Source organism: Fonsecaea nubica, assembly GCF_001646965.1.
Source record: "Fonsecaea nubica strain CBS 269.64 chromosome Unknown Scaff31, whole genome shotgun sequence".
Taxonomy (NCBI): Eukaryota; Fungi; Ascomycota; class Eurotiomycetes; order Chaetothyriales; family Herpotrichiellaceae; genus Fonsecaea; species Fonsecaea nubica.
The window spans coordinates 291,175-318,398 of NW_019173704.1; the positions used below are offsets into that span (position 1 = coordinate 291,175).

At 52.5% G+C, this 27,224-nt stretch overlaps 7 protein-coding genes across 7 annotated transcripts; 6 read left to right on the forward strand and 1 right to left on the reverse strand.

Annotated features, from left to right (window-relative positions):
- Positions 1–427: 427 nt before the first annotated feature.
- On the forward strand, positions 428–1,248 carry AYO20_05426 (hypothetical protein; the record flags this gene model as incomplete). Its single annotated transcript, XM_022643720.1, has 3 exons — positions 428–499; positions 549–714; positions 788–1,248. The coding sequence occupies 3 exons, from the start codon at positions 428–430 to the stop codon at positions 1,246–1,248; spliced, it is 699 nt and encodes a 232-aa protein (XP_022500387.1).
- Positions 1,249–1,826: 578 nt separating this feature from the next.
- On the forward strand, positions 1,827–3,200 carry AYO20_05427 (hypothetical protein; the record flags this gene model as incomplete). Its single annotated transcript, XM_022643721.1, has 1 exon — positions 1,827–3,200. The coding sequence occupies one exon, from the start codon at positions 1,827–1,829 to the stop codon at positions 3,198–3,200; it is 1,374 nt and encodes a 457-aa protein (XP_022500388.1).
- Positions 3,201–3,772: 572 nt separating this feature from the next.
- Positions 3,773–5,882, forward strand: AYO20_05428 (hypothetical protein; the record flags this gene model as incomplete). Its single annotated transcript, XM_022643722.1, has 3 exons — positions 3,773–3,866; positions 3,954–4,144; positions 4,224–5,882. 3 exons carry the CDS (start codon positions 3,773–3,775, stop codon positions 5,880–5,882), a joined length of 1,944 nt encoding a protein of 647 aa, XP_022500389.1.
- Positions 5,883–7,120: 1,238 nt separating this feature from the next.
- On the forward strand, positions 7,121–8,931 carry AYO20_05429 (hypothetical protein; the record flags this gene model as incomplete). Its single annotated transcript, XM_022643723.1, has 7 exons — positions 7,121–7,710; positions 7,762–7,803; positions 7,862–7,892; positions 7,943–8,065; positions 8,117–8,519; positions 8,570–8,648; positions 8,706–8,931. The coding sequence occupies 7 exons, from the start codon at positions 7,121–7,123 to the stop codon at positions 8,929–8,931; spliced, it is 1,494 nt and encodes a 497-aa protein (XP_022500390.1).
- A 423-nt stretch (positions 8,932–9,354) lies between these two features.
- AYO20_05430 (hypothetical protein) lies at positions 9,355–10,454 on the forward strand (the record flags this gene model as incomplete). Its single annotated transcript, XM_022643724.1, has 2 exons — positions 9,355–9,905; positions 9,971–10,454. The coding sequence occupies 2 exons, from the start codon at positions 9,355–9,357 to the stop codon at positions 10,452–10,454; spliced, it is 1,035 nt and encodes a 344-aa protein (XP_022500391.1).
- Positions 10,455–12,627: 2,173 nt separating this feature from the next.
- Positions 12,628–15,655, reverse strand: AYO20_05431 (hypothetical protein; the record flags this gene model as incomplete). Its single annotated transcript, XM_022643725.1, has 3 exons — positions 12,628–13,748; positions 14,167–14,304; positions 14,365–15,655. The coding sequence occupies 3 exons, from the start codon at positions 15,653–15,655 to the stop codon at positions 12,628–12,630; spliced, it is 2,550 nt and encodes an 849-aa protein (XP_022500392.1).
- A 2,052-nt stretch (positions 15,656–17,707) lies between these two features.
- AYO20_05432 (hypothetical protein) lies at positions 17,708–24,071 on the forward strand (the record flags this gene model as incomplete). Its single annotated transcript, XM_022643726.1, has 4 exons — positions 17,708–20,269; positions 21,119–21,267; positions 21,338–22,632; positions 22,687–24,071. 4 exons carry the CDS (start codon positions 17,708–17,710, stop codon positions 24,069–24,071), a joined length of 5,391 nt encoding a protein of 1,796 aa, XP_022500393.1.
- Positions 24,072–27,224: the final 3,153 nt, after the last annotated feature.

The following is a 27,224-nucleotide window of genomic DNA, read 5'->3' on the forward strand; positions in this document are numbered from 1 at the left end:
CGCCTAGATGCCGGGAAAACCACCTGGGCTGAGACCGAAAGAGCCTCCGGGGCCTTGGGACTGGGCATGCTGGAGGTTGTCCGGGCTTGGTACCGTCACTAGTGCCTTGGCATCTCCGAGCCTGGAAGAACCCGTGCCACTGTTCCGAGTAGGCCTGAATCATAGGGCACATAGTTGTAGATTACCATGTCGATGATGTCGCCCCCTCAATTTCCCTTGTCTGGCCAGCTGGCTCTGGGAGATTCACCCAAGATTCGTCGCTCAACTGAGGTTTGTCAAAATCACGTCATAAGTTGTTACAATCCAATCCGAATAGGAGAGAATATTACCCAGACAGGCAGAATTTGATGCTCCATCTTGAGCGATCTCGACTCACTGTTTGAGAATCCTCTCTATCGCCCCTTACGCTACTAATACATGTACCAAGATGCCGACTGCAATCGTGACAGGGGCAAACTCCGGCATCGCCCATGCATTTGCCAATATACTCTGTGATGAGGTTAGCTCGGTCACCGTATCATAACCAATCGAGATAACGCTGCAGCTAGGGCTACACGGTCTACGCCGTTGATCGAGATAGCGGGAACGGTCTCCAGGCACTGAAAGCCAAGAAGGCTCACGTTGCTGAAGTGGATGTGACTTCTCCCGAGTCGATCCAAAAGTTCAAAGACACTCTCGGTGACACAGCAGTTGACCTGTTGCTCAATATTGCAGGTGTGGCAACCCCTCTCGGTATCATGTTTATGTGAGAGGGATCAGAGCGCAAGTAACCGATGGGTTTGAACAGGTGTTGCCGCCTCCAGTGAAGATGACAGTCTCACCACGAGCAACCTGCAAGTCTTTCAACGGACGTTTGCAGTCAACACATTTGGGGTTTTCCTCCTGACGCAGGCCCTCTTGCCCAACGTTCTAAAAGCCTCCAAGCCCAAGATCGGTATCGTCTCGAGTCGCGTTGGATCAGTGGGCGACAACAGCTCTGGCGGACACTACGCCTATCGCTCTTCCAAAGCTGCCGTCAACTCCATTGGCAAAAGCATGGCGATGGATTTGAAAGACAAGGGCGTCACGGTCATGTTGCTGCATCCTGGCTATGTTAGGACGAACCTGCTGCCGGGTGCAAAGATGCCCCCAGAGACAGTTGAGCCCGACGAGGCGGCAAGGAAACTGTGGGAGAATATCGTCAGTCAGAAGACAATCGACGACACGGGCAAGTTCTGGCATCGCGAGGGATTCGAGTTGCCATGGTGAGGAGGATGCGTAGGAGAGAGATACCAACTTAAAAAGTGTGATCATTATATATCACTCACAATGGAAGGGTTGGTTAATTGGATATTGACAAAGACGCATGCCCTATCAGTGGCAGCACATTATCCCCCTGGCCAGCTCTGCGGCCGAATATACCGTCGTCTAATCTTCCTATATGAGAGACACCACCAACTCTCAATTGTCAGCGGTTGGAGACCCATTTTTGGCATGTTGCCTCGGTTAAGTCGGTGTCTGACCGGATGGCGCACTATCAATTCGCAATTCCCCAACATCTTCACGATTGTCTTAGAAATCAACGGCAAGGCGTTTCATCGCCTCTATCGCCGGTCCATTCTTCTCTCAATGTCTGGCGCAATTATAAAAGTTCAAGATTCCCATATAGATTTATTGTCAGATTCCCGCTTCTTGAGACTGGAGCGTTGACTTTGAAAGTTTGTTGCTTTTACTACCATCTCCTTATCTGTGGCCACCAAAAGAGCCAGATCACGACTCACCGGCGAACAGCCCGTCGTACAATAAGAGACACCCGACATCACGAACCTGCTGATCCATCACCAGCCATGGGCTCATCCGACTCTCCCATCCTCGTCAACAAAGGGGTACCAAATATCCCGTACTTCACCCCGGCCCATGCCTCAGATCCTGGGACGCCATTTACCCCATCTGCCGATACCCCAACGCTGTTCACGCCTCTCAAGATCCGCTCCAAGACCCTGCGCAACCGCATAATCGTGGCGCCCATGTGCCAATACTCGACTGCTTCTTCCGGTCCGGACATTGGGAAACTTACCGACTACCACATCGCAACACTGGGTCATTACGCTCTAAAGGGCGCGGCATTGGTGTTTATCGAGGCAACGGGCGTGCAGCACAATGGGCGCATCAGCCCGTATTGTCCTGGCCTATGGAATGACGCTCAGACCCAAGGTGTGAAGCGTGTTTCGGACTTTGTCAAGTCACAGGGTGCCCTTTCCGGGATCCAACTCGCCCACGCCGGACGCAAGGCGAGTACCCTGCCGCCGTGGATTTCGTCATCTCTCAAGAGACCGTCGGTGCGCGCGGACAAGAGTGCTGACGGATGGCCGGAAGATGTTGTTGGGCCGATGGGTGGGCCAGAGGAGAGCTGGGATGGCAAAGGGTTGGCGCAAGACGGCGGCTTCTGGCCTCCGAGGCAGCTGACCGTGGAGGAGATTAAAGACGTGGTTAAAGCGTTCGCAGACAGTGCGCGAAGGGCTGTGGAGGCCGGCATCGACGTGATTGAGATCCACGCCGCCCATGGCTATCTAATCCACCAATTCCTCAGCCCTATCACGAACAGACGCACAGACCAGTATGGCGGCAGCTTTGAGAATCGCACGCGTCTGTTGGTCGAGGTCATCAAAGCAGTGCGGGCACAGATCCCACAGGACATGCCTCTCTTCCTGCGCGTCAGCTCGACTGAGTGGCTGGAGGAGACAAATCTGGGCAAGCAGCTGGGGAGCTGGGACGTGGAGAGCACCATCAAGCTTGCGCGTTTGCTACCTGGACTGGGAGTGGATCTTCTCGATGTCAGTAGCGGCGGGAATCATCCTCAGCAGCGCATCAACATGTTTGCGTCCAAGGACTACCAGACCAAGATTGCCAACCAGATCCGGCAAACGTTGAAGGCGGACCATCTCAAGCTGTTGATTGGCGCAGTTGGCCTCATCACGGAAGCCGAACAAGCACGGGACATTGTTGAAGATAAAGCATCGGACAAGAGTATCGGGGAGGAAGCCAACGCCGCAAAAGAGATGACAGATGCCAAGGGTGGCAAGGAGCCCATGGCGGACGTGATCCTCGTGGCGAGGCAGTTTATGAGAGAGCCGGAATGGGTGTTGAAAGTGGGTTGGAAGTTGGGCGTCGATGTTGCCTGGCCCAGCCAATTCCTGAGGGTCAGGTTTCCGAAGCTGTAAATCGACATTGGCGAAACTCGTTGGGAATGTCGTTATAGATACAAAATGCTAGAAATACAGTTAGAGTCGCGGTAGTCACTGCATTGTACGGTAATACCAGCAAGGCTCCCTCCCATACTCTCAGACTGATCATGACCCTGATATTTCGTCTGACAGAAAACTACACTGCATCAGACAAGGGTCCACGTGACTCACACACTCAAGTTAGAGAGGAGATTGGGGGAAATCTTGTTGTCAGACATGGTGCTTTAAATCGCCTCCCCACTCTGCAAACTCCTTCAATATAATTCGCACAACCACATTGTTAGGTGCCACGAATATATCTCTGTACCACCGTTGCCGTGGCATCTTGGTCTCGGACCTCCGCAATGTCTTTGACAATGTCACACAACTTATGCCGGTTTCGCCGTCGGGTCCTTGCAGGTGGTGCTTCGTGCGTTCACAACACCGGCTAACGACAGATCATATCAGTTACAAGACCAGCCCAATTCAAATTCTCGACCAGAGCTGACGTAGCTACGACGCGCATCCCGGATGGAGGAGTCAATTGCGATGTTCATATTGTATTGAGCATGGCTTCTCCCAACTTCAACACTCTCAAGGTGAGGTCGTCAAATGGTCTCACTCTCACCGTCGTGTGTTCGGTCCAGTACTCTTCTCTCCATAGTAGGGATATCATCTTTGAAATGCTATCTCCACTGTCATCCTGGCTACAGGCTTGTATTTGCCTTTGGCCGCTTACTGTCCATTTAGCTGTTGCGGAGAAGCTTGTGGCGCAGGACGCCAGCATCACCCCAGATATCGTCCTTCGAGTTAGCCTCGCCACTATCCAGCTCAACTGTCAGCCTCGTCTCTCGACCGTCATCAACGGTACATATCCGGCACCCCCAATCTATCTCGAACCTGAGCGAACAACATGGATTCGGGTGTACAACGACGCAGATGTGAATACAACAATGGCAAGTTACAAAATTTCCACCGCGTTTCGCAAAGTTTTGCTTGCTAACCGATCAAAACTTTCAGCACTGGCATGGCCTTGCACTATCTGCGGCACCCTACGCTGACGGTGCTCCGCAAGCTGCACAGTGGCCGATCCCGCCTGGACGTTTTTATGATTACGAGCTCCATCCGAGTGCTAGCGAAGCCGGGACATCCTTCTACCACTCTCATGTAGGCTTCCAAGCCATCACGGCTACCGGAGCTTTGATAGTTAAGGATGCTGTGCCGCCGCCATACGCGTACGACGAGGAGATCATTATGAAGATTGGTGACTTTTACCCTGAAGAAGACCACACAATCGAATCACAGTTGACAGGAGTGCCTTGGATATGGACTGGGGATCCAACGTCGTTACTCATCAACGGACAGAGTGGGACAGCCCGTGGCTCTTCCGACCCAGGATCCTCGGACCAGTCATGCCAGCCTTGGGTCATGAATGTCGAGGCAGGCAAGACATATCGAGTACGCGTCATTGGCAGCACTGCGTTGTCTTTGGTGCTGTTTGGTCTTGAGCAGCACGACAATTTGACCATCATCGAAACAGACAACTCGTACGTCTACCCTGTACAGACTCCTTATATACAAGTCGACACGGGCCAAAGATTCAGTTTCTTGTTGCAAACAAAATCGCCAAGCGAGTTGCAATGCTTGGGTGGTCAGACAAAATTCTGGATTCAATTCGAGACTCGAGAAGGCCAAGGTACGGTTTTTGCTTGGGCTATTCTCAACTACACCGACGTGGGGCTGTCGACATCGCAAGCACTGGAGTCTAGCCAGGTCCAGAGCTGTCGGTATTTGACCTCACACTCATCATGTCCGGATCCCGTCCCTACGGCACCGATCCTGGAACTGCCAACCAATGTCACGGATTGGCTGGAGTATGCTTTTCAAAATCCCCCTTTGGCAGGCTACGAGGCTCCCCCTGATGCAACAGAAGTGACGCGGCGCATCATCGTCTCAACTTCACAGTTCCTCCAGAACTCTTCCGGCAACACAGTGATGATCTCGAACAATCGATACTGGAGTGACAGCGCTCCTCTGGGACCAACAACAGATACACCGTATCTCGTTGAGATTCTTCAGAATGCGAGCATAAATGGTGTGACTCCAGACTACGGCCGTGCCATTGCTAACGGGGGCTTTGATCTGCTGTCACAGACATATCCAGCCCGCATTGGCGAGGTGCTTGAAATTGTGTGGCAGAATGCTGCTTCATACCCGGCGGGGATCTACGGTCCGCATCCCATGCATGCTCACGGTGGGCCATACTGGGACATGGGCTCGGGCCCGGGAGAATACTCGCCTGAAGCGCATGCGGCGCTGCTGGAATCGCATTCTGCTGACAATGTCCCTTACCCTGGCTCGCGGCGTGACACGACCATGCTGTACAAGTACACGCTGCAGTCTCCTGAGCCCGGTCAGGTGAATGGCTGGCGAGTATGGCGCATACGTATCACCGAGAGGAACGTTGGGGTTTGGATGATGCACTGTCACATTCTGCAGCATATCGTGATGGGGCAGCAGACAGTATGGGTCTTTGGGACGCCAGAGGAGATCACCAAGCATTCGATGCCGATACAAGGTAATCTGGCCGGATACTTTCGATATGGCGGGGATGTGGTGGGCAAGGCTGGCGAGGAAGATGGGGCCAGACACGTTGTGCAGTTCTTTCGGGATGGATGATGGAAGGTCAGAGGCTGGAGGATCAGGCTCAGGATCAGGCTCGGGCTCTTCCAATTGGGCTTCTTTCCAGGGTGGTCTGAGGGTCTGTTGTTGCCCATCGATGTCTACTGGTACTGCTACCGCCATCCCCACAAAATCAACTTGTCCTTGTTTGCCCTATCATATCCAAAGGAGTACCTTGTAGCTTGCTTACCGTCCACCCACAATATCAACGCCCTGTTTCTACTCTTTGCCAGATCTATCCTTTCCAAGTGGAGGACACGCAGCGGACATGTAAAAGTGGCATCACCTTGTCATCTCATCAACAACTGCCGAAGTCTAGGCATCCATCGCCAAGGGAATAACTGCAACAATTCTTGTCGAAGAGAAGCTGCTCTTGGTGCCTCGTATCCCCCCTGCCCCCTTCTACCCGGGCCAAGAAATCCTTTAGCTCGTTCCTCTAATAACCGTCATGCCTTTTCCCCTTTCCGGATCCACGCTCCGAGCTCAAAGCGGACAGCCTTGTCGTGATGGCTCTACCACGAGATGATCCGGCCCAGCTCAACCGGCTCCTATCTGACACTAAGAGGGAGAGAGAGAGAGAGAGAGGACGAGGTCATCAGGTCCCACGTGGAGCATTCCAAATGGATCTATTCATCACCCAACTTACAAGTCACCTCCGCGACCGACTCTTCCAACAACCCCCTTCCCCCTTGGACTCGGGCCAAGAAATGATCCGCCTCTTCTGCTTTTTCCATTCGCCTTAAAAACCCAGACCTCCCCAGACTCCCAAGACTCACTTGTCACTTGGCTTCCACCCGCCACTTTGGCAGAGCAACCTATCACTCAGCGAGGAATGTTCCATTTGGGCCTTGGCCCAATATGCTGAATCCTTGACACGGTGGTAGCGAGCACAACGACGAACGTCATGACTCCCCTCCCACCCCCCCCCGTTCATCACACAGCCGATGTGCTTCCCTTCTCCCCACCGGATGCGACACCATTTTCATCTATGCCGCATGCCCTGGGCAGCGACATGGGGAAGTCCTCTCTTGATGGACGATCCGCAGTCTGTATTGGTATGTGGGGCGGTTGATTGAAAGTCTGGGGGAGAGATCTCGAACGGGCTTCGTTTAAAATAGTCAACTCTCACAAATCACCCCCGTCTTCAAAAAGTCGTGTGTGGTCTTTCATGCGCGCCTTCACCGCTGTCTCAGTAACACAGGCCGACACTCTACAACCCCCGTCTCGCTCCCAACATGGCTGGAATTGCTACAGGGACGTTGAAGGCTGAGGCGTTTGACCATTTTGAGCTGGATCCTACAAAGAGCGAGTCGTCGGCCGAGGACATCGACTGGACAGAGCAAGAAGAGACGGCCATCAGGAGGAAGATTGACCGGCGGATTGTGCCCCTGGTCACCCTGCTGTACCTGTTCTGCTTTCTCGACCGTGCCAACATCGGAAATGCTCGCATCCAGGGAATGGCCAAGGACCTCGACCTGGTGGGCTACCGCTTCAACTGGGCTCTCAGTGTCTTCTACATCATCTACCTCCTGGTCGAAGTCCCCAGCAACATCCTCCTCAAGCACATCGGCCCTCGATTCTACATCCCTGGCCTGGTCTTTGGGTTCGGCTTCGTGTCCCTCTGCACCGCCTTTGTCAAGAACTTCAACGAGCTGTGCGTCGCCCGCGCCTTTCTGGGTGTCTTCGAGGGCGGCACCATGCCTGGCATCTCCTTCTTCCTTAGCACCTTCTACAAGCGGCGCGAGTTGTACTTCCGCGTCGGCATCTTCATCTCGGCCGCTTCCCTCGCCGGGGCTTTTGGAGGCTTGTTCGCCACCGCACTGTCGTGAGTATATTTCCCTGGTGAACAGTAATGGCTTTTGCTAATGAAATCCAGTCGTATCCCTCGGTGGGGCACCGAGTCGACTCCTATTCACACGTGAGTGGTGTTGCCAGGAATGTGCACTCATTCAGTCGTCTGACATTTTGCGTTCTAGCTGGAGAAATATCTTCTTCTTCGAGGGCTTGGTGGGTTCCGGCCATGTTTCCGTTGTAAGGCTGGGCTGACGGGAATGTAGATTACCGTTATCATCTCGGCGGCTGCGCCAGCGTTGATGCCGTCTAACCCGCAGACTTGTCGTTTTCTCACCGAACGAGAACGGCATATTGCCCATGAACGGCTGATCCGAGAGCATCGCGCTGTGAGCTGTTTAGGTTGTCTATTTTCAGAGCCACAAGGCTAATGGATGCAGGATCCGATGGAGCGGGTTCAATGGCACCACATTCGAGCCGCCATCTTCAACATCAACAACAATCTGTGCGCGGCCGGCTTCTTCTTGATCAACATTACCGTCCAAGGTCTCTCCATTTTCATGCCCACTATCCTCGCGGATCTCGGCTGGACCGCAACAAAGGCACAACTGTACTCGGTTCCCCCGTACGTGGCCGCGTGTCTCGTGGCGATTTTGATTGCATACATCAGCGACAAGACTCGCAGGCGTGGCATCTACCTCGCAGTGGCCACGTTTCTCCCCATCGCCGGGTTTTCTATCCTTCGATGGAGCACAAATGCCTCGATCCGTTACATGGCCGTGTATTTCATCACCACGGGAGCATTCCCAGGTGGACCGGGATTTCTGTCGTGGGGAATAAACAGTATGCAGAGTTGCTTGGGTGCTCGACGGATCACTGCTAACACTTGACAGATTCTGCCGGCCCAGCAGTGCGTGCTGTTGCCACAGCGTGGATCGTGTCGATTGGCACTCTGGGAGGTGTCCTTGCCACGTAAGGGACCACGTGCTCCAGCATTTCTGACAAGTCAAACAAGCTGACCTCGTACAGATGGACCTACCTTGTCCGCGATGGACCCCGGTACCCGATTGGACACACCATCAATCTGTCCGCACAGATCATTGTCTTCTTTGTGGCCAGCTTTGGAATCGGGTACAACATGCGTGAGAATAGGCTGCGGGAGCGAGAGAAGAGGACGCATCGACTTGAGGGGTTGAATGACGCTGAGAAGCGAGACCTCGGGCACAAGCATCCTGACTTTAGGTATATTCCGTGAGGTCGGATTGAGGTGGGCGATGAGGGTTTGAACAGGCAGGAACAGAGAGGGATATCAGTAAGCCAGGCGTAAGAGGTATCTACATACTTGTACAAGTGTGCACAGCACCAGTACCACCAGTACTTAGTTAGGTAGGGAGGTGAAGCCTTGCTGGAAACATCGAGAATTCGGCCGTGTAACAAAAGTGGCGCCGGACAAGAATATCCGCATCCACGTGATGACGCAGGTCTTTTGCCTGGCCAATCAACGACCCCTTATCAGCCTGTGCGTCATTGGGGTGTGGCGGCGCCTCGGGATGGATTTGTCTGGCGAAGCTTCTTTATGCCTGCGTCGTTCGATGTACACTTAAGGACAACGACTCTCTTTTCTTTCGATTCACAACTTCTCTCCCATCTCGCCATCTGTCACAGGAGCACATACACCATGTCCTTCATTCTCCGGAGGCCCTTTGCGGTCTCCTCAAACACATTGCGACCACTTAGCAACCCGTCGACGCTCGTCCGGGCGTTCCATTCTTCTCCGAAATCATCAAACACCTTCTTCAACCCCCGGCCACTTGGCTCGACCTCGAACGCACAATCGCTGTTAAAGTCTGCAGCTCTGCGCAATGGCTTCAAGCGCGACTACCAGACGCCCTCGTACCAGCCCGCCAACCCAGCCGCGAGCGGGAACCTCACGCAACGGCTTCTCTACGGCGCTGCGCTGATCGGTGGAACGATCGTGGCCACCAATTTCATCTTTAACCGCGAAACGCGCGAAGATGGCGGCATGCCGCCTTTTGAGCGGGAATACCTAAATCAGACGTTTATGCACACCGGTCTGGGCATTGGGATTATAGGCCTTGCTGCCAGGACACTGCACACCAGCGGATGGAGTTACAGGCTGATGGCCACGAACCCGTGGCTGGTGGTCGGGCTGGGTTTGGCGGCCAGTATTGGCACCATGTACGGCACCATGTACACGCACCCTGACAAGTAAGTTCTCTTCTGCCTATACCCTGCAAGCTCAGAGGACATGTTGTGCTGACAAGATGAAATAGCTACGTTCAAAAATATGCCCTTTGGACAGCTTTCAACGTTACCCAGGCTGCCATCCTCACTCCGCTAATGTTCCTCTCGCCTGCGATCCTGGCTCGCGCTGGACTCTACACCATTGGCATGATGGGTTCGATCGCATTCGTCGGCGCCACGGCCAAGCAAGAGAAGTACCTATATCTGGGAGGACCGTTACTCGCGGGTGTCGCTATCGTCGCCATCTCCGGGTTTGCGCCCCTGGTTCTCCCCGCCACGGCTGTCCGCACGCTCGCCTGGACCGAGAACATTTGGCTATATGGTGGCCTCGCAGTCTTTGGTGGATTTACCCTCTATGACGTGCAGAAGATCTTGCACCATGCCAGGATGAGTGAGCGGGGATTGGTGAGAAAGGACGTGGTCAACGAGAGCATCTCGCTCGAATTGGACTTTTTGAACATCTTTATCCGGATGGCGCAGATTTTGAGCATGAGGCAGAATAACAGGAGATGATTGTGGGGAGTGGTGAAAGAACGGGAACAGCCTTGCATGAGGGCGGCGAGCGCTTTCTTTAAGAACTTGCAGGAAATCGCATGAACAAAGGGATCTGCAAGAAATTCGATGATTCACCGATTCAGTAGCACCATGGTTTCCAGGAGTTGATGAGCGACAGGAGGTTGGCGTCGACTCATCCCACTCATGCCGGCGCACTTCGCCTCCGAGTAGTCCATCAGGTTTGAATCGGCGAATGAGATGCATTCTCTCCTCTTGTCAGCCTTGTATTACTCCCCACGCGTGAATCTTCTTCTCGTCTTCCTGTCGAAGGCCTTACTTTGCCTGAACGCAGAAATGGTAGTTAGACTTGTTCGATTACTGAGTAACCTAGGTAGGGCCTCGAGGGCTAAAGCCTAGGTGAACCTCGTCCGAGAACTTTATAGGATACCAATCCTGAGGCCTCGGACGAAGCGCCAACATCTCCTTTGCGAATCAAACTCGTTGCCTCGCTAACGAAGGCGAAACAAAGGCCTTTTCACAGGTCTTGCAACGTCGATAGTCCTTCTATATCATATAGCGCTGTAGGGTCTTGCCATGGACATCTAGTCCTACATCAATCGCTAGGTTCTACCAGGTCAGTAAACGGCCATCGTAACCCCCCTGCCAGAGAACGATCTCAACGGCACGGATATCTCGCGGCCACACGTGTTCCGACCTTATAGCACTGCTTTTGAGGCGTCTAGGGTCGTCGCTTTGTGCTATTCGAAAGCTAGTTGATTTAGGTACGTCTATATCGCGAATAGGCGTCGTTGCGAGAGGTAGTAGCTACTAGAGCTACGGAGTAAACGGCGTTTGGCATCTTGAGACCGTGTTAGAAGGCATGTAGGTGGACAAAAGTTCGGGTGGCGATACAGAGGACGCAGTTTGCTTCGCCTGCAGAACTATTAGCTCTGGTCCGCCGGCTATCCTTGCAACTCCGAACAGACATGGGTTGGCGATGGGTACCAGAGGTAGACTTACTAGAGGGCGAAAGCTGCCAGCCAAGTCGAGTCACAACGGACAGCCCAGTCATATTGCCTACATACAGCCCCCAGACAACCCACGACAGCCCTAAAGTGCTTGCATCACAGTCACATGCCTCCGTGCTTGGTTCGTGTTGAGGAGACTCCACCTGAGACGCGGCGAGGGCGGGGGAGCGTGTCAGGCTTCCGCCTGTTTTGCGGAGTCGACTAGTGCTTTTCTGGAATATGTATGCCTCGTATGGGGGTACTCCTTGGCCGACGATTGGATCCCACGACGGCCCAAAACCCCCAGCCATTGAACTTGTGCATGTTCCTGCGCTTACTGGTTGGCGTCGCTCCCCCATGTCATTCTTGCATCTGCCCAAAATCTTTCTGCAGGTGTTGTGCAAGTACTTCAAGAAGTTGCGGGCGATTTTTGGTGATGCAGGGAGTGTTTAGAGGCCGTCCAGGCTGCATTGCAGAATGAGTAGAATCACATGCATAAAAAGAGGGACATATATAAAAAGAGGGATATGTATAAAAAGAGGGACAGACATCCCTTCTTGTGGCTCGATCCCTCTGGTACAATTCCCAACTTCGTTCCCTCACCAGCTGCAAGCCTGCGACTTTTCTCTAACTCTGGTCGACCTGAGTTCGTTAAAGACCATTTTGTTTCTCAGCATTATTAGCCAGCCAGATAATACACACCATGTCCGTCCACGCCTCTCGCATCTCGCCCGAGGTCATCAGCGGCATTTCCTTTGGGGTGATTATGTTCTTCATCGCCGTATACGCTCTTTGGCAGACCCGCCAAGCAAATCGTCATCGTCCAGGTACTGTAGCCATCTCTGTTGTTTCATCTTTCAAACCCATCCATGGTGGCTGACTTCATGTACAGACGCTGTCGTCCTCGTCCAAGGACGCAGACAGCAAGCCGACGCCTCGGACCAAGTCTGACGAAGCTTCTTTCTCCCTCACTACATCTTGTGGAGCTCGACACTTCCATTGCGTGATTCACGGCGACCATCCATCACGCCAGATCCCGGGCAAAATGGTGGCTTTGAGGGTTGAAAATACATCTGGCAGTGTATCGGATGGACTTGGTTGGCGTGGAGGGTTGAATAGTATGCTGGTGGTGTATCGGATGGACTTAGTTGACGTTAAAAGTTGGGAAATATACTGGCGGCGTCTCAGGCAGAGTTCCATCCTTTGAGAAAGGACAACATGTTTGCTCCGAGATGCTCGATGACATACCCCCCCTCAAGAAGAACAAGAGCTGGAACTGTCTTCAGTACCTGCCTCGTTGTCCTTGCAATAGTCTCATAATCTTCTGTATGGATCTGAAAATGCCCTAATGGGTCGGCGTGGAACGTGTCAAACCCCAGGCTCACAATTAAGAACTCAGTCTTGAACTCCACCAGTTTCTTCAGACCGTATTCAAGTTTCGTCAGATACTCTTCAATTGAACAGCCGACTTTGAGCGGAAGGTTGATGTTCATGTTCTGTCCTTCGTCTATCCCCGTCTCGTCTTCCTCGCCGGTGTAATACGGAAACTCGTCTTTGCCGTGGATACTCACATAAATAACCTTGGCGTCGGCGTAGAAAATCTCCTGTGTGCCATTGCCATGGTGGAAGTCGATGTCCAGGATTCCGATCTGCGCATTAGGCTGATGCGAACGCCATGAGCTCACCGCTAAAGCAGCGTTGTTGATGTAACAGTAGCCACCTGCTCGTTGGCCATCACAGTGGTGCCCTGGAGGCCGACATAGAGCGACGACAGTGTCAATGTCGTTGGGAAGCCCATTGTCAAAGCTAGAAAGCATGTCTGCCCCTTCACATGCGAGGTTCGCCGATGCTACTATGGCTCGATAACTCTCTGACATGATGCCACTGCTCATATCAAAGGCATAATACCCTGCTCTTGCGAAGGGGTCTTTAGGTGCACGTAGCGGCTTTCTCGTGGAAGTGGGAAACACAAAACACTCCGGCAACACATGGCCATCTCTGTCTATCAGACCCGCCGAGAGCCACTCCTCGTATACGTCTCGTAGATGCTGTAAATATTCGAGGCCGTGGGTTTCTGAGGTGAGTCTCAGAAGTCGGGGATTTGGGCCTTCCCTCACAGAGCTGATTTGTTTGGTGCAACTCCTATATTCAGAGTGGTGAAGAGCTTTCAGGATTGCTTCAAGACGTTCCGGTGACTCCAAGGCAGGGATGAGGTTGGAGCCTAACAACTCCACGGTTTTGTGGAGGAGCGTGTCAGGGTCCCACAGGATCACCAACATCTTGAACGACGTCTGTTGTGCGGTTTCTGATACAAAGCATGGCAAATATCGAGGTTGTTTCGCCGACAGCCTTGTCGAAATTGGGACTCGCCGCCGCCTCGAGCACGGTATGTCAGGTTGTCAAGATCGGAATGGTAAGCTGAGTCTGAGATTTTAGGGTTAAGTAGGATTGTGCGGGTGATAATGGGCCTTGCCGTCACTAACTCGCTTCGGTCACACAACATCTGCCGAGGCCACGGAAGCACGTGACCCCTTATCACGAGGCATGTGCTCCGTCTCTCAAAAGTTCTGTGTATACATATTGCCGTATATCGGGCCCTGTGGGGGAAGAGATGAGCGACTCTGTTGTGGCTCTATCGAAGGCATTGGCTGCATATCATTGTCTAACCGAAGTTAGTACCAACCCGTTTCAAGTGGTCCAAGGTCGTCCCAATGCACACTTACTGCTATTGATGAACTGCATGAGCCGTGCATTCTTTTGTCGGAGGTTCCTGCAGGTATCCTTCATGCTCTGGAGAGATCTCTGCTGTGACTTTGCAAAGTTGTCGAGGATGACGGCCATGTTTGCCAGGAATGCCCTGCCTGACGTTTGAGGGTTAGAGCGAACCTAAAGGGAGAAACGCAATGGCTACGGATACTTACTTGGTTGAACAAGATCCGCGGCTAAGTCGCCCGCAGCCATGCTGTTGTCGTGTGAAGACCTGTTCATGAAGCCGAGGGCTGCAGCTTGAACAGCTCGAGTGTAATCCTCCACAAGTGGCAACACATCATTCTGGAGAGGGCCATCGTTGCCCGTGCCGGGCTCTAGAAATAAATCGTCTATGCCCAGCGAAGGGTGCAATGGAGCCGCGTCGGCAGCAGCAAGCATTGGTGTTGAGTCCACATCCACCACAGCAAACTGGATCCCTGGATTGTTATCGAAACCGGTCTGGTTTAATGTCTCCGAGCCCAGAGGGACTGGTATAGTGTTATTGAACCCCGATTGCTCAGTCATCATGTCCTCGGGCAACATTACTGGAGCCATCGCCATGTCGGTACCAGCCATGACGTACTGACTAAAGTCTGCTGATAATGACGGCACCGAGGGTTCGGTGATAGGGAAACCAAATGTCGGGTCGTTTGCACTTACCGAGAAGCACTGATTGCCATTTGGGACGCCGCCTACCGGGGGGGTTTGCGAGGATGTCGGATCGTCCGGAAAGACCGTGTAATTTGTTTGAGCTCCAACAGCGCCAAACCGATGAGTTCCATCTGCTTGTGTCTGACCCCATTGACTGTGGCCGACGGAAAGAGGAAGGTTATTGGGATTAGCAGACGTCCCGTACGCGCCGGGTTCATGTCCTTGAAAGATTTGAGGTTGGAAGGTTTGCAGTCCACTGCCGGATTGTGTTGAGGCCATGTGGAATCCGTCGTTGCTGGAACTCCGTTGCATTTCCAAACCGAGTTGGTTGAAGTTAAATGGGGACTCCATTGAGGCATTTGCGGAGGGATCCGAAAATTCTTGTTTGAATTGTGGACGCGGCATGTCGGTGAAGGAAGCAGATCTTGACCTCGACCTCGAGCGACTGAGTTCTCGACGGGCGAAACGACGCAGGTTGCGATCCTCGTGTGGTTGGAGATTGCCGCGCTCGTCCACATGTGAACGAGGTCTTCGACCAGGACGACTCACATCGTAGACGGTTTTGCCGGTTTGCGCAATCTGATGAAGCCTTTCCTCTCGATTTGCGTACTTTGAAAATCCCCACTGCTTGATTTTGCGCTCCCATTGGCGGGGAGTGGCGCTGAAGTTGAAGTGTTCTTTCATGTACTCTGCGGCTTCCTTGCGCGTCATGCCGTCATCAATGTAACAAATGCGGAAATTCTCCTTCTGCGACTCCCAATCTTTTTCGTCGTGATGGGTGTCCAGAGCCTGCAAATCGTCGTCAGAGGCCATGATTGTAACACCAAAGAGAAGACAACGGAGGTATGTCGATGCTGATAAGAGTGCTTCTCAGCCTGATGGCGTGGCGCTTGTCACCTGAGACTCTCAGTCACAGAGTCTGATAATCGCAACAGTGAAAACTTCAAGAGGTGGATGAGTGTGTTACTGGAGCCGAGAAGCAGATCATTGATATCTTGCACGACATAACGACAACAACCTTTGCGTCGATGTTCAACGGAAGAAAAGCGCCGACTAGCAGATGATGCTTGGTGGTAACCGGGGTCAAGGGCTTAGGGCTTTGTCTCGGATACACCGTTGAGCGCCAGCCCGCCGTGCCTGTTGTTGGTTTTGGCCCCGACTTAGTGGCCCTGCGGCTGAAAGGTTTGGTGTCTGGTTCGAAGTCGCCGGCACGATCCAGGGCTTTGGATTGCGCCTGACCAACCAATTCGTGGGGTCAGTGGGCACCCAACGGACACCTAACCACTAATGACGGGCGATGCTGACCTCGCCCAGAGGAATTGTGATAGTGGGTGGTTGCGGCGGTGATCATTATTATGATGGGGGTTGCGGATTCAGCCTGCGGCGGGGTGGATGGCGGATGGTTGGATGGTGGGTGTGGCTGACGTGGCTGGTGAGCATCGCGCCTTTCTGCGTATTATGACCTTATGGTTCTCCGTGGAAGCAAAATACGGTCAAGCATTGAGCAGCTCATGACATTCTGCCATTGAACAAAATCCACGTCCACACGCCCATTTCCTCATCCTCTCCGTCACTCCCATCCAACCTCTGTTCAATGAGAAACCAACAAGGCTGTTTTTGCCCGATGGAATTGTCGCCTCGCTCTGTAGCTTTTGCTACGATGTCCTACCACCATCCAATCGATGATATTCTCCTGTTGGGTTTGCCAATTTCCCATCTATCGTCTGAATTCGACGTTGTCTGAGCCGCCCAAATCCTCATCATCCCTGCGTGATGACCTGCATCAATCTTTGGACAAACCATATGAGACACAGTGCGTGATTTATGCTGTGTGATTTGGCCACAACGCTGCAATGATGCCTGCAACCTTCTCTCTTACCATTGTCTATATAATTTCTCGCCACCCCACACCATACTCTGTGTCTCCAGAGACACGAACCATGCAATGCCTTGGGCAAGGCCGGGGTTCCGCTGACAAGATCATCCTTGACATCCATGGCGACCTTCAAGATCATAAGCTGGCTATTCACTGCCACTTGGATGTATGCTGTGTCCTTTATCTGGCAGGTTAGCAATGCTATCTTCAAATGGACGCTGAATTCAATCCCTGGCTGTGAGTATAAGTGATGCTCTTGGAGTGAGGGGGAAGAGGGTATGTGGGCTGACCGGTCTAGATACCGAGCATCGTGGAGCTGAGCACCCACCGCCTACCCTCGAGCGCGAATGCTCGCCATCTACGTCGTCGAGCTTGAACGTCCATCTGTCCGAAGGAAGACTACCAGACACCCCGCCTCCTGGACCACCGCCGCAACCCATTGGCCCCGACGAGCAAGATTTTCAGGGGATGGGAAGTTGGGGCACTTTTGCAACGGAATTTAGGGTAGAGTCTGGGGAAAGAACCTTGCAGGACTGGTAGTTGGCGGAAGCTTTTGGGTGGTCATTGGGGTCGACGGGAGCCCACCTGTCTGGGGAACGGTGCTTACTAGAGGCATTCAGGGGAATGTTGTGTACTAGCAGATGGAATTTTCCGAACGTGCAAACAGCCAGAACATCCAGGGGCTGTTAATGTATGTATCACTGGCACGACTGGGTACTTGACCCTAAGAAATCGCTCACGTGGCATCGTGAAGTGGTCGCGTCATGATGCTGCCGAGAAAGGGTCCGTTTGCGCCCCTCGGTCCGCATCACTTTGTTTTGGCAAAGACAGAACAATTCCGACTACCATCAACCTCAACAACACATGCCAGTGCCCTTTCGATCGGCACACCTGCCTTCAATATCTGAATTGTATTTTTTCGATGATACCCTGGAACCGCATTGGCAGTCACAACTCTGCGCCGATGGGCCGTCGAACGCCTCTTCACCATGTCCGGCGCGGTCGTAATTCTTTCGTCCTCCCCTCCACGAACATTTGCCTGCTCTCCCACCCCCGATGAGACTCTATCTCCATTGCGGTCACCACGTGCCCTTTCCACACTCAATCCGGCCGATGCAGAACAATTTAAGGACTCCAGACGGACTAGAGACGGGTTCTCAAGCGGTTACAGCAGTGCACGTGCCCTGCTCACAAAGGTTGCCGCTGAGAACATCCCTGTCCGGTCTCAGCCAAAAGATGGACTCAAGACCAAAATCTTACAGCGTTCTGAAGATCTTACCGGGAAACCACTCAAAGCAGCAAAGCCTGCGGAAAAGAACAAACAAGCTATAGCAGAGGAGCGATCTAAACACTTCAAGTCCATACAGTCGCCTTCTCCTATGCCACCTCCAAGCCACGGGGGTTCGCAGGCGACCAGAGCGCATATACAAACCTCAGGGACAGACTTGAAGTTCATTGGAAACGAGGGCCTCTCAAATGAGCGCGAAAGCCTCGTTGACTTATATTCCAGCCCGCTCTCCTTAGAGAAGGCCATTCCGAGGCGCCTGGATTGGACACCTGTCAAGCCGACTGCACATGCCTTGGAGACTCCAAACTCTGAAGATCGAGTCGTGGGATTTACTAATGATCTCATGGACTTTTATGCCTTTGCCCCCTGTGCCACAACGGCTGTTGAGACAACTACAACAACGGACGCAAATGAGACACGACTGAGTAGGAGAAGAATCGACCTTGTCATGACCACTGAGGCAAAGCCTTCACCATCCTCGTGCAACCCACAACCTTACAAAAATCTGGTGAGATGTGACAAAGCCGGAAGGGCAAAGCCCGCACCCAAAAAGCCTCTCACGATCACGGGATTGGTCACTTCGAACTACAATGACGGCCGACGCAACGACAAGAAGTTACCGCCTATGCTGGAATATCTTACAGCAACACAAGTTGGTGCAAACACCGAAGGAGACTCCACCGTTGAAACCAGTTCGAAAACCGCGAAATCAAAAACAACAAACAAGAAAGCACGGGCAACCAAGAAAGCAGCGGCCAAAACTCGATTGAAATCTCCTACGTCCGCAATAAAGACCACTATGGAGCAACCGGTTCTCTTTGGCCCAGCGAGTCAATTAGCTCGGGACGAATCGCCTACACTGACGCGGGATACGGTGGAAGCACTGAGGCGCTCGGAATGCTTCTCTTCTGACCCCATATCACCATCGTTGACACAGCCCGCTTCGATTGAGTCAGCTTCACCTATCTTCTGTCGTGGTACGAGCCGATTTGTGAAAAGAAGGAACTTGTGGGCTGCGGCTGGTCGAGACGAAGATAATGCTTTGCTGCAGGTCGACTGTGTCGACCTTACTGATTCACCTGCTGTTCGCCTAGCTCTTGCAGGAAAAGACGTCCTTGTTCAACCTGTCGACCGGGACCACCCAGAAGCAAACACTTTCGAGAATGATGTACCAATACTTGCCCAAGAGTCATTTCCCAAAGTTGGAGAAGCCGGGTCCCTGGTCGACATCGACGATCTTGTCACGCCCAGCCGTCCAACACCTATCTATACGTCTGCACAAACAGGTGTCAAGCTATACCATACGTCCCGTACACTCAAGCAGCCGCAAAAGGGAGCCGATATTCATCACAAGGACGACAAGTTGCATACGAAAATAAGGGATGTTGCATCGAAACTAAAGCCATCTATGCCATCCTACGTGGGATTCTCCGATCACGAACTGAAGAAACAGATATCTGCGTACGGCTTTAAAGCTGTTAAGAAGCGAGAGGCGATGATCGAGCTACTCGAACGATGTTGGGAAAGCAAACATGGTCAGCAACAGGAACATGATGGTGACGATGCCTCTAATGATGTGATGACGCACGCCGATTTACTCAGTAGGATTCACGACGTCTCCACTAGACCAGCTCCAAAAGTCAAGAAGCCTCGCGCGAAGCGAAAATCCGAATCTGACGACACCAACAAGACCAAGGAGCCGAAGAAGAGGAAGAAGGTAGCAACCAAACCGAATGGTCCTGCCCAAAAGGGAGGGAAAGGCTCTCGGAAACGCATGTCAAAGGCGCCGACGGATGAGAAAGTTGTGGACGTTGATGATTTGGATGATGCTCATCAGCAAAACATTGGAGGCCACAATCAGGGAATCTTTCCAGCACAGGAAGAGACAGAGACCCCGAGACTTGAGACTGGAGATGCAGCTCAGAGACTCATCACACCATCACCAACGGTGCCGCAACCAAGTTCGCAAGGTCGCGAACCTTCCCGTGCTCAGAGCGCAGATCCAGACTCCAAACTGGACAGATCTCCAGTTGGAGGTCTTAGCCTTACGCCTCAGCACACTCCTATACCAGACATTCTGTCACAGATACATGCTGCTATCTATCACCGCCCAGAAACTCGGTCGCTTAGTGGGACACCTCGAAACCATCAAATATCGCCAACCTGGCACGAGAAAATTCTCATGTACGATCCGATTGTGCTGGAGGAGCTTACGGTCTGGTTGAATACAGAAGGCTTCAAGGCGATAGGAGAAGATCGCGAAGTAAGCCCCATGGAAGTCAGGAAGTGGTGTGAACAGAACGGCGTGTGCTGCTATGGAGTAACAGGAGGATGGAGAGGTCGGGGTCGCCGACAGGATGCTGACTGAAGCACTTTTCACTGAACAGAGGTCGCAATTCTCATGGTGCTGAAAAACAGGCTGGTAGAGAGTGCTTAACGGGATGTTATGAACAGCGAAGGGGTTCTTTGGTGGAGGTACGATTATCCGTTGCACTCACATTCAAGCGAATAAATGAAGGCTTTGGATAGCGTGCGCGTTCTTGCGGTAACGGCGAGAAGATTACCTAAGCAAGCTAGGGAAGTGCCTGAGGACAGTGTACCAGTATGTACCTCGTATTACTCGGTACCATGTACGAGTCCTTGTAGGGAGTTCGAACAATACGAGTAGATCAGCTACAGTGGAGATCATCCCCGCAACTCTCTCTGCTCAAGTTCGCTAGGCCAGCAGGTGGCGTGCGATGTTCAATGCACAGACGATCATCACAAACCTGCGCTCTGCTGGTAGGTAATGAATTGATGTGCGAGCGGTTCAATGCAACTTCTTACCATAGGCCACCAGCTTCCCCTATTTCTCTAATCAACCCTTCGCTCGCTGTTCTGCTTTGTCAAGGGCTATTTTCCAGCACTTGACGGGACTCTGGAGAAGCAAATTACAGGCTTTCTTCCCGGTGGTCAAAATATGTGTTTGGGCTAAATCGCATGGTTGTGCCTTATGCTAAAGTGACAGGAACCCCGTCGATTGACACAGTTCATTTTGAAGATGCCATCGATCAGGGTCACGAGCGCGACTCTCTTCTCTTGAAAGGATGAGCCTGAGTAGTGTCCATCCTAGCCAGTCCGCATCCCCAAATACCTCTACGAGTTTTCTCCCACCCCCTCGCCAAATTCGATTCGTCTCGACCGATGGCCAACCGCACACAAAGAGGAGGCGAATCAATGCTGCTTGTCTGACGTGTCGCAAGAGGAAGACGCGATGCTCAGGTGAGCGGCCTGAGTGTAAAACCTGCACGGACAACAAACATGTGTGCTCCGGCTATGCCGACCGTCCCAGCCGCAGAGACGGCGAGAGACTTGATGAGGATGGTGAAGAAGAGGCCGACTCTGGCTCCTCCACGCCTCAAAAGCAGAGCCGAGATGTGGAAGTCACGACGAAGCTGCGGGCGAGCTCAGAGAAAGAAGCGGACAACAAGCAGAGAGATGATGCCGGAGAAGTGATAAGTCCTTCAAGCAATCACACTGGCAGCAGCGTCGCCTCTGCGAGAAACCGGGTCCCCTACTTTCGATATTTTGGGCCGACCGCGATCGTGCCTGGGTTCAAACAGATGGTGGTGCAGGTTAAAGACCATAGACCAAGCTTGCCTTCAACCTCTGGAGAGTCTCCAGCTGCGGGACAACAGCTAGATGGAAACTTTGCTATTGGCCATGATCGCATGCGCATTGGGATACCCTTTTATGATGCTACGGATCCGGAGCAAAATGCGCCTCTGATCACCCACCTTTGCGAAACTTTCTTCACCCATCTCGGGTGCAACTACCCCTTTCTCCAACGCGACAGATTCCTTCGAGATTTGGAGGAGAAGAGAGTGGATGCGATCCTGGTTGACGCTGTCTGCGCCGTTTCGGCGCGATTCTCAGGACACCCGCTTCTTTGCAAATCCAACGACCCCTCTATCCCAGTGGACGCCGAAGGAAATGTTAGGAGAGCCTTTCGAGGACAACCCTTTGCACAAAGAGCCATGTCAGCAGTGATAGACACATTTTCTTGCCCAACTATGGCTGTTGCTCAAGCCTGTCTCCTTCTCGCCTATGAGGAGTTTGGCGTAGACCACGACAGCGGGTTATGGATGTACCTTGGGACAGCCATTCGCATGGCGCAGGACCTCGGAATTCAAAAGCTCGAAGGTCTACAGCTCGAAGGGCGGATTGGGCCAACTCCAAAGACTGCTAAACATAGTCAGCAAGGTAAGGCCGAGGAGCAGAGGAGAGCTGAACAGCAGCAGAAGCTGTCCAGCAATCTCTGCGAACAGGAGAGTAGCCAACTGGACGACCGAAGGGCCAGCGAACAGGAACGAATCGATACCTTCTGGGCCATCTTCTTTCTGGACCGAGCTGTCTCATCAGGGGTTGGCCGTCCGGTCACTCTGCGAGACAAGGACATCGAAATCTCCTTCCCATATCGAGCCGATGACAAGATGATCAATGGGTTCCCTGATCCGTTCCCTGCCATGATTAAGATTGTTCACATGTATGGGCGAGTTGCGGATGTTCTCAACAACATAAAGGAAGTCAGCCAGGTAACGCCAGACGTGTTGAACCGGTTAGCAATCATGGAGAGAGATTTGACAGGTTCGCTTTCGTTCTCTTATTGACCCTCTGCTAGGCTGAGCTGACCAAGACAAGGCATATATCAACGGTTGTCGCCTAGACTGCATTTCAATGCCACCAATTTCCAGCATTATGTCAAAGCGGACCATGGTACAAACTTCATCCTACTGCATTTCTGGTTTCATACCTTGATCGTGCTTCTTCACCAACCGACTCTGCTGCACTCGTTCGAAGGACGCATCCAACAGTTGTTCCCCGACAGCAGAGAATTATCCATGTCGTCGGCAAAAACCATCGCGGATATCCTGGCGTTTGCAGAGCTAATTGATGTAAAGAGCTTCATCGGTAACCCTTTTACAAGTCAACCGATGTATGTTGCGGCGTGCGCTTTTTTGGCAGAAGCTGCTGCTCATGCCTCTCAGCCGCCGTCTCGAGCGACGTCTCCGCCATCAAATGGACCTACGCCTCGGTTGAAACAAGACGTAATTGCTCATAGGACGCATATCACAGTCTCTGCGCGCCATACACTTCTCGCTACCGCTGCAAATCAAAACTATCAGCGGTGTTACAAGGCGTTAAAAACCTTGGATTCTTATTGGGCTGGTTGTCGCTATATATTGACGGCGCTCGACCAAAAGTCGAAAGGCTTGATGGATCCATTGCTGTTTACTGCGGATGATGTTGACGGAGAAATGCCATCAACAGAGCCTTCGTTTACTACTCCCGGCTGGCGACGAAGCACCTCGCTCGCCGCTTCGCTAGGAGCATACGGCAGACTGAGGTCGCTCAATGCACTGTCGGGCCGCGGACCAATATCTCCTTCCATGGTTCTCAGTAACGCAATTGGGTGGTCGTTGACGGGAACGGCCAACTCCCTAGCCCCGAACCTTAGCTTCCTGTATCCGACCGGAGGCGAAACCGCAAAGGCACCACAGGGGGGCTCTTCGGGGAAGGAACAGGACGAGACGACCCAGGGTCCCATGCCTAGGAGAAAAGTCGAAGCGCAGTGGCGGAATAGGAGTGTCTCCAATCTTCAGGACACGACCACCAATGATCGGTTGGGACAAGCCTCTCCCGCAGAAACCTCGACCCATGCCAACAAAGCGTCGTCTGTGCCTTACGATCCAGTATCAACGGCTGATGCAGATTTGTTGCTTGGACTTCACTCGCCATATACCACCAGTTCAGCTCCCAGACACGTCCAACTCAGCCAATCTTCGAATGCGTATGGGTATTCACAACAAGCGCAACGCTATGCCGGTTCTTTAAGTCGTCAGCAACCAATCACTGACGCGCAAAGCCAAGCCTACAGCGACATGCTGATCGAATCACAAGACATCGACATGAGCTCTGGGCAGCAATTCAACTTTGATTTTCCAGGGGGCGACATGATACCCTGGTTGGAATATCTGCCACAGGATGTTTTGAGTTACTTTACAGAACCTCAAGCAGGGACATGATTGTCATGACCTTTCGCTAAGGATTCTGCTCTGTATCTGCGTAAATGCCCTCCAACGGAACAGGCCAGCCGAAATAGGATTCCACCAGCAATATGCCTCAAACTTTGTCATAAGAATTACAAGAAACAAGTTGTCAGTATCACAGGCTCAGTATATACAAGGGCAACTTTCTGAGGATGGATATCCAGCGCCCAAGAGCGCAGAGTGTTGTTGCCGTTTTTAAACAAGCGATCATCCACGCTATAAGCGGCTAGATCCTCCTCTCTTTTGGGAGACTCGGCGCCTATGACCGGCCAACAAATGACGCTGTTTTTATTCCAACGTCTCTTCTGCCCACGAGTACGAGTTACGAGTTATTCTCCACCCGATACCTAGTTACCTACTGGTAGGTACTGACCAAGATGAGAGAACACGTCGAGTTGTTCAAGAGCTCACGAAGACGCAGCGAACATGACCATCCTTTTTCAACTAGGAGGAGATTGGGGTTAGGACCGAGCCCTTCCAAAGTCTTTACTCACCTAAGTTTCCCCTAAGGCAGGCAGGTATGGGGGTCTGCAAAGCTACCTGGCATGCACAGACCTTTTGGTTCGCGGGATAGACAGACAGAGGGACCTGACAGAATTCTTCACGCACATGAGAGACAAGTCTTCTCCATCTCCGTCTCCATCTCGCTTGGACTACTGGCCCTCTCGAATCACAGATGACAGATGACAGACGTGACACCCACTGCGAGTTTGACTTCCCAAAGGACGAGGTACGAGCTGGTGGGAATGGGTGGGTGGGTGGCGCATTGCAAGCGAGCAAACAAAGACTCTCAAGAAACTAAGCCTGCAGTTTAGTCTTCAAGGGAGGGTCAAACTCGTTCCAGTCCCACGCTTTCTCCCCTGCCGCCTTACCTGTCTGTCGGCCTGTCTGTCCGCTTGTCTCTCTCTCTGTGTCTGTGGCAGGGCCCGCGCGGCCCGAACTCTCATCTCACCCCACGCGCGGCACTCGGAGGTACAGGGCTCAGCTGCTTCGAGTCCGTCTTGGTTCTTTTCTTGCTCCTACTCTACAATTTGAGCAGGAGGCCGTTTTCAATGGGAACAAAATAGTACTGAAAAGAGCAACATACAAAACAGCTTCCTTTCAGTTTTTTTGAAACGAAAATAGACCGCGGCAGAGGGAGGAATTCATCAAGATGCTGCCAGCAGGCAGAGAGAATGTGGGAGCTTCTTGACCGCCCCGCCGCCTGGCCACGTATCTGTCACGAGCCAGCCGCATATGATCATCCCTTCCCTTTGCTCCCAATTCGACCGGCCACTCTGCATGGTTCCTGGGTCTGGTCACGCGGGCCTCTCTCGCCAGGTGGTAGGACTCACGTTCTGTGGGCACTCTGTCCACACACCATGACAGTACGTAACCGATAAGGAGAAGGCGCCAATCACGCTCCCCAAACACCGCAGAGCCAGGCTCTCGAGCTTCTGCGTCTGTGACACGGTCTTTGCTTATTGCGTGGGGATAGGTATCAGGGTGGTTCTACACGGTGGAAATCTCCTTACTTTCGAGTTCTGGGCTGGGAAGAGATCACCACGGCTTGGATGAGAGAAACAAAGGGTATAAAAAGATGCTCCTCTTCTTTCTTTTCTCCTCTGATCTTTTCTTCCCTCATCACCACTCCGCAAAGAACAACAAACAATAGAAAAGACAAAACATACCTTTACCAAACCAACTTCAACAAGTCAACAAGACTTTTTCAAGACTTCCCTTCGCAATGGAACCACACTGCAGCACCTGCCAACACGGCTCTGGCGAATGCAAGGGTTGCACATGCTGCTCCGTATGTCTTTTCTCTTTTCCTCTCACCGTCTGCTACACATCCCAGACAAAAGTATCGTTGCTGATGTTGTTCAAAAGCACTAAATCTCTTCCATCGACATATCCCTAGTTCTTGACGGGCGCGGAGGAGGAGGGCTGGCCGTATCGTGGTTTGCGCTGCACTGTCACCAGTCAAATGATATCTCTTGAGCCGTGGGCTGGAGATCAGCGTGAACGGGTCACAAACGTCAAAGGATTGTGGGATGTCACTCTCTCTCCCACGCGATGGAAATAGCAATCAGTCCTAGATAGCAGCAACGGTCAGCAATACATCGTCTAGTGTCTGAATTCTTTGTCTCATGCATAAGATTACCATCCCACGTACCATCGAGTGAAGAGTCCTGGAAACGGAGATTTCCTTGTAGTGTCAGTGTCTGGCCGCCTTCCGTTCCTGCCTGCGCCTGCGCCCTTTCATCAGAAGAATTCCGACGAATAGAATAGGTCCAGTTCCCACGACATCTTTTCAGGCGGGAACCCTCCATCGTGGTTCAGTTCAGTAGTTCCATGGCACCTGTTGTCCTCTTGAATCCCTTGAAGCCGTACTCCCGTACCAAGGCTTCTGTTCAACAAAGTCCATACCACGTTCTTTGGTATTACATCCCTCTAGTCCAACTCTTCCTAGAGGCCAAGGGGCTGCACTCATGCAGTGTTACAGGGACAGTGTAGCCTGCACCGTCGACACATGAGTGAGACATTGCTGTTTCCCTCGAAAGTCTCTTATGTTCGGCACTCCAAGGATGGACATACGATCGACTCTCATGCAGCAGCCTAACTTCCGGCCAGTAGAAGGAGGCCACGGCACCGACACGTCTCAAGATGATGGCACGGCCAGGGGTGAGAGGATGGTATGGATTGGCAACCATGTGCTTATTGCATGGCTTGCAGATGTTGTAAGCTCCTGTCCCTCTCTTTGAATCTTCCTGGGTGGCTGGGGAGTCGACCGCCGAGTTGGTAAAGGTTGTCGATGTGGAAAAGAGTGGCATGGCTTTGTCAAGTCCTGTTATTAGGCCCTGACACAGGTACAGAGATGCTGCTTCGTTTTCCAAACTGCATATGGAGTGACAGACTGCATTGTTTGCTGGATTGAGCTCTGCTTCTAGCTGACTATCGCCAGTAGTACGCTAGGGCATGCTTCACTGTCATCGCCCTCTTACCTCCGGTGTCGTGGTAGGACGAATTGACGTTCCTCTCTGACAGTCGATTGAATCATCCTCTTCCCCATCTGGCCCTTGCTGGTTGGACGACGGAAACAACATGTCGAGGGTGCAGCTGCTGGACTATCCGATACGAGTACCTCCT